At 40.1% G+C, this 2,352-nt stretch overlaps 1 protein-coding gene across 1 annotated transcript; it reads left to right on the top strand.

The window, feature by feature from the left end:
• Window positions 1-6: 6 nt before the first annotated feature.
• Window positions 7-2,347, top strand: LOC116380466 (protocadherin beta-15-like; the record flags this gene model as incomplete). The annotated part of the gene is made up of 1 exon (XM_031842381.1): window positions 7-2,347. A coding segment is annotated over exon 1 (1,089 nt), but the record flags the coding sequence as incomplete, so codon positions are not given.
• Window positions 2,348-2,352: the final 5 nt, after the last annotated feature.

The following is a 2,352-nucleotide window of genomic DNA, read 5'->3' as shown; positions in this document are numbered from 1 at the left end:
TCTAGAACCAGTGACTTTAAGTTCGTGTCATCCTACAATGACAACACTCTGCCTGCTGACCAGACTCTGAGGAAAAGTCCGTCAGACTTTGCTGAAGTATTTCAAGATTCGTTGGAGCCTCTAGAGGTATGCGCATGTGTTGTTTTAAACATTTTAACACCCACACAATTTTAAATCAGCCTTCGATCCGTTACTTGAAAACCTTTTTTTTTTCTTAGTTAAGGTGGTCTAACACAGAAAAAAAGTCATTCCTTGCATATGCAGATAATTTGTATTTTCTGTTAAATTTGTATTTTATCAATTATACAACTTAATTGCTAATACTTCTAAACAAAAAAAATGAAACAAACCATTTGTTTTTCTGTGAAAGAGTGTTATCCACTTTCCATGGATATGAAAATATATCAAAATTTTACTTTGTTTGATTGTCTTCAGTCTACATTTGTTTGCCTCCAAGCTGCCAAAGTACAGGATATATACTATATAATTCTTCTATTACCCCTGGCGTACAGTGGTGGGAAATAAATAGTGTCAATTGATGAAGGCAATACAAACCAATATGTATTTTCCTGATTTCATCATATTCCTCAGCTCCTTATTGGTCAAATTATATAGCTACAGCCCACCATTTATCTTGGAGAGTACGTGGACTTCTTGTGACTTCATCATATGAGTAATTTTATTTTATTGAGGAACAAGGCTACAGTGTCGTTATTATTACTTTGTTGTATCTTGGTAAGTCATCTGAGACTTGTGATAGATATGAGCCCTCGTACATGGTGTGTGTTACATTATACTGCGGTATCTCTCCATGGTGCTGAAACCAACTCAACCCTCACATATTCGTCCCTGCAGTCCGCTATTTGTATTTTTACTGTGGTAAAACACTGGCATTTCCAACACAAAACTCTCTTCTACCACTCACTGTGTATTGGTCATCTATGTTTGGATGTGACTGCAGCCTCGACTTTTTAGTCTATCATTCTCATCAGAGGACTCAATTATTTAAATCTTTTGTAATACCTACAATTTTCTCACAGTGTCGCTGTCCACCAGCTTTACTTAATGGTGCTACATTGTGTTACCCTATAACCTGCACATTTCTATTTCACAAAAGATTGTCCTTTGGTAAAAGCAGCGAAGTAGTACCATCTGCAATTGGACTGCACTTGTTGTCCGAAGAGGATTCCGTTTGGCTGGTTATTTTCATTTTTCACGTCTTGCTTGTGGTGGATTTGGCACTGGTCCTTGCAGGAAAATGGGGAACAACACATTTTCCGTGTTGGGCCTGTTCACCTCCTTCGGAGTATTTCTTCATGCGCTGCAAACCGTCGGTGGCGATGTGTCTTATTCTTTTGCAGAGGAGATGAAACGCGGCTCAGTTGTTGGAAATATAGCGAAAGATATTGGACTCGAGGTGGGCAAACTGACTGCCCGAAAGGCTCGTATTGATGTAGACGGAAACAACAAACGGTATTGTGACATTACTCTCAGTACTGGAGATATCATTGTTGCTGATAGAATTGACAGAGAGGGGCTTTGTGGCAAAAAGGCATCTTGCGTTTTAAAACAGGAGCTTGTCTTAGAGAACCCTTTAGAGGTGCATCGCATTGGTGTTCACGTTCAAGATATCAATGATCATTCACCACAGTTTAAAAAGAACACAATCAAATTTGAAATTAGGGAATCGGCTTCTAAAGGTAGTCGCTACCGTCTAGATGAGGCCCACGATGCAGATATCGGACAAAACGCCATCCAGGGCTATAGTATAGAGGCAAATGAAAACTTCAGATTGAATATTATTGCAAAAAGCGGAGGAGGTAAATACAGCGAGTTAGTTTTAGAGAAGGAGCTGGACAGAGAACAACAGCAAGAGCTAACAGTTGTGCTTGTGGCAACAGACGGAGGCTCTCCTCAGCGATCGGGTACTGCAGTCATTCACGTCACTGTACTGGATGCTAATGACAACGCCCCAGTGTTTCGTCAGGCCGTTTATAAATCCAGTCTACCTGAAAACTCTCCGTTAGATACTGTAGTGGTTACAGTGAGCGCTACTGATGCAGACGAGGGAATCAATGGAGAGGTGACTTATGAATTTGATCATATCTCTGATGAAATTAATAACGTCTTTTCTCTTGATCAGACAACAGGTGAAGTGAAAGTGAGTGGATCAATAGATTATGAGGAATTGTCCGCCTATGAAATGCAAATTACAGCCAAGGATGGTCTTGGATTAGTGTCATCTACGACATTGATTATTGATATCACAGATGTCAATGACAATGCCCCTCTTATGTTCATTAAGTCACTGACTAACCCCATACCTGAGAACGTGTCACCTGGTACAGAGGT

Source organism: Anarrhichthys ocellatus, unplaced genomic scaffold, assembly GCF_004355925.1.
Source record: "Anarrhichthys ocellatus isolate YVR2014 unplaced genomic scaffold, GSC_Weel_1.0 scaffold7309, whole genome shotgun sequence".
Lineage (NCBI taxonomy): Eukaryota > Metazoa > Chordata > Actinopteri > Perciformes > Anarhichadidae > Anarrhichthys > Anarrhichthys ocellatus.
The sequence above is the reverse complement of the archived record's forward strand: the minus strand, read 5'-3'. Positions and strand labels throughout refer to the sequence as shown.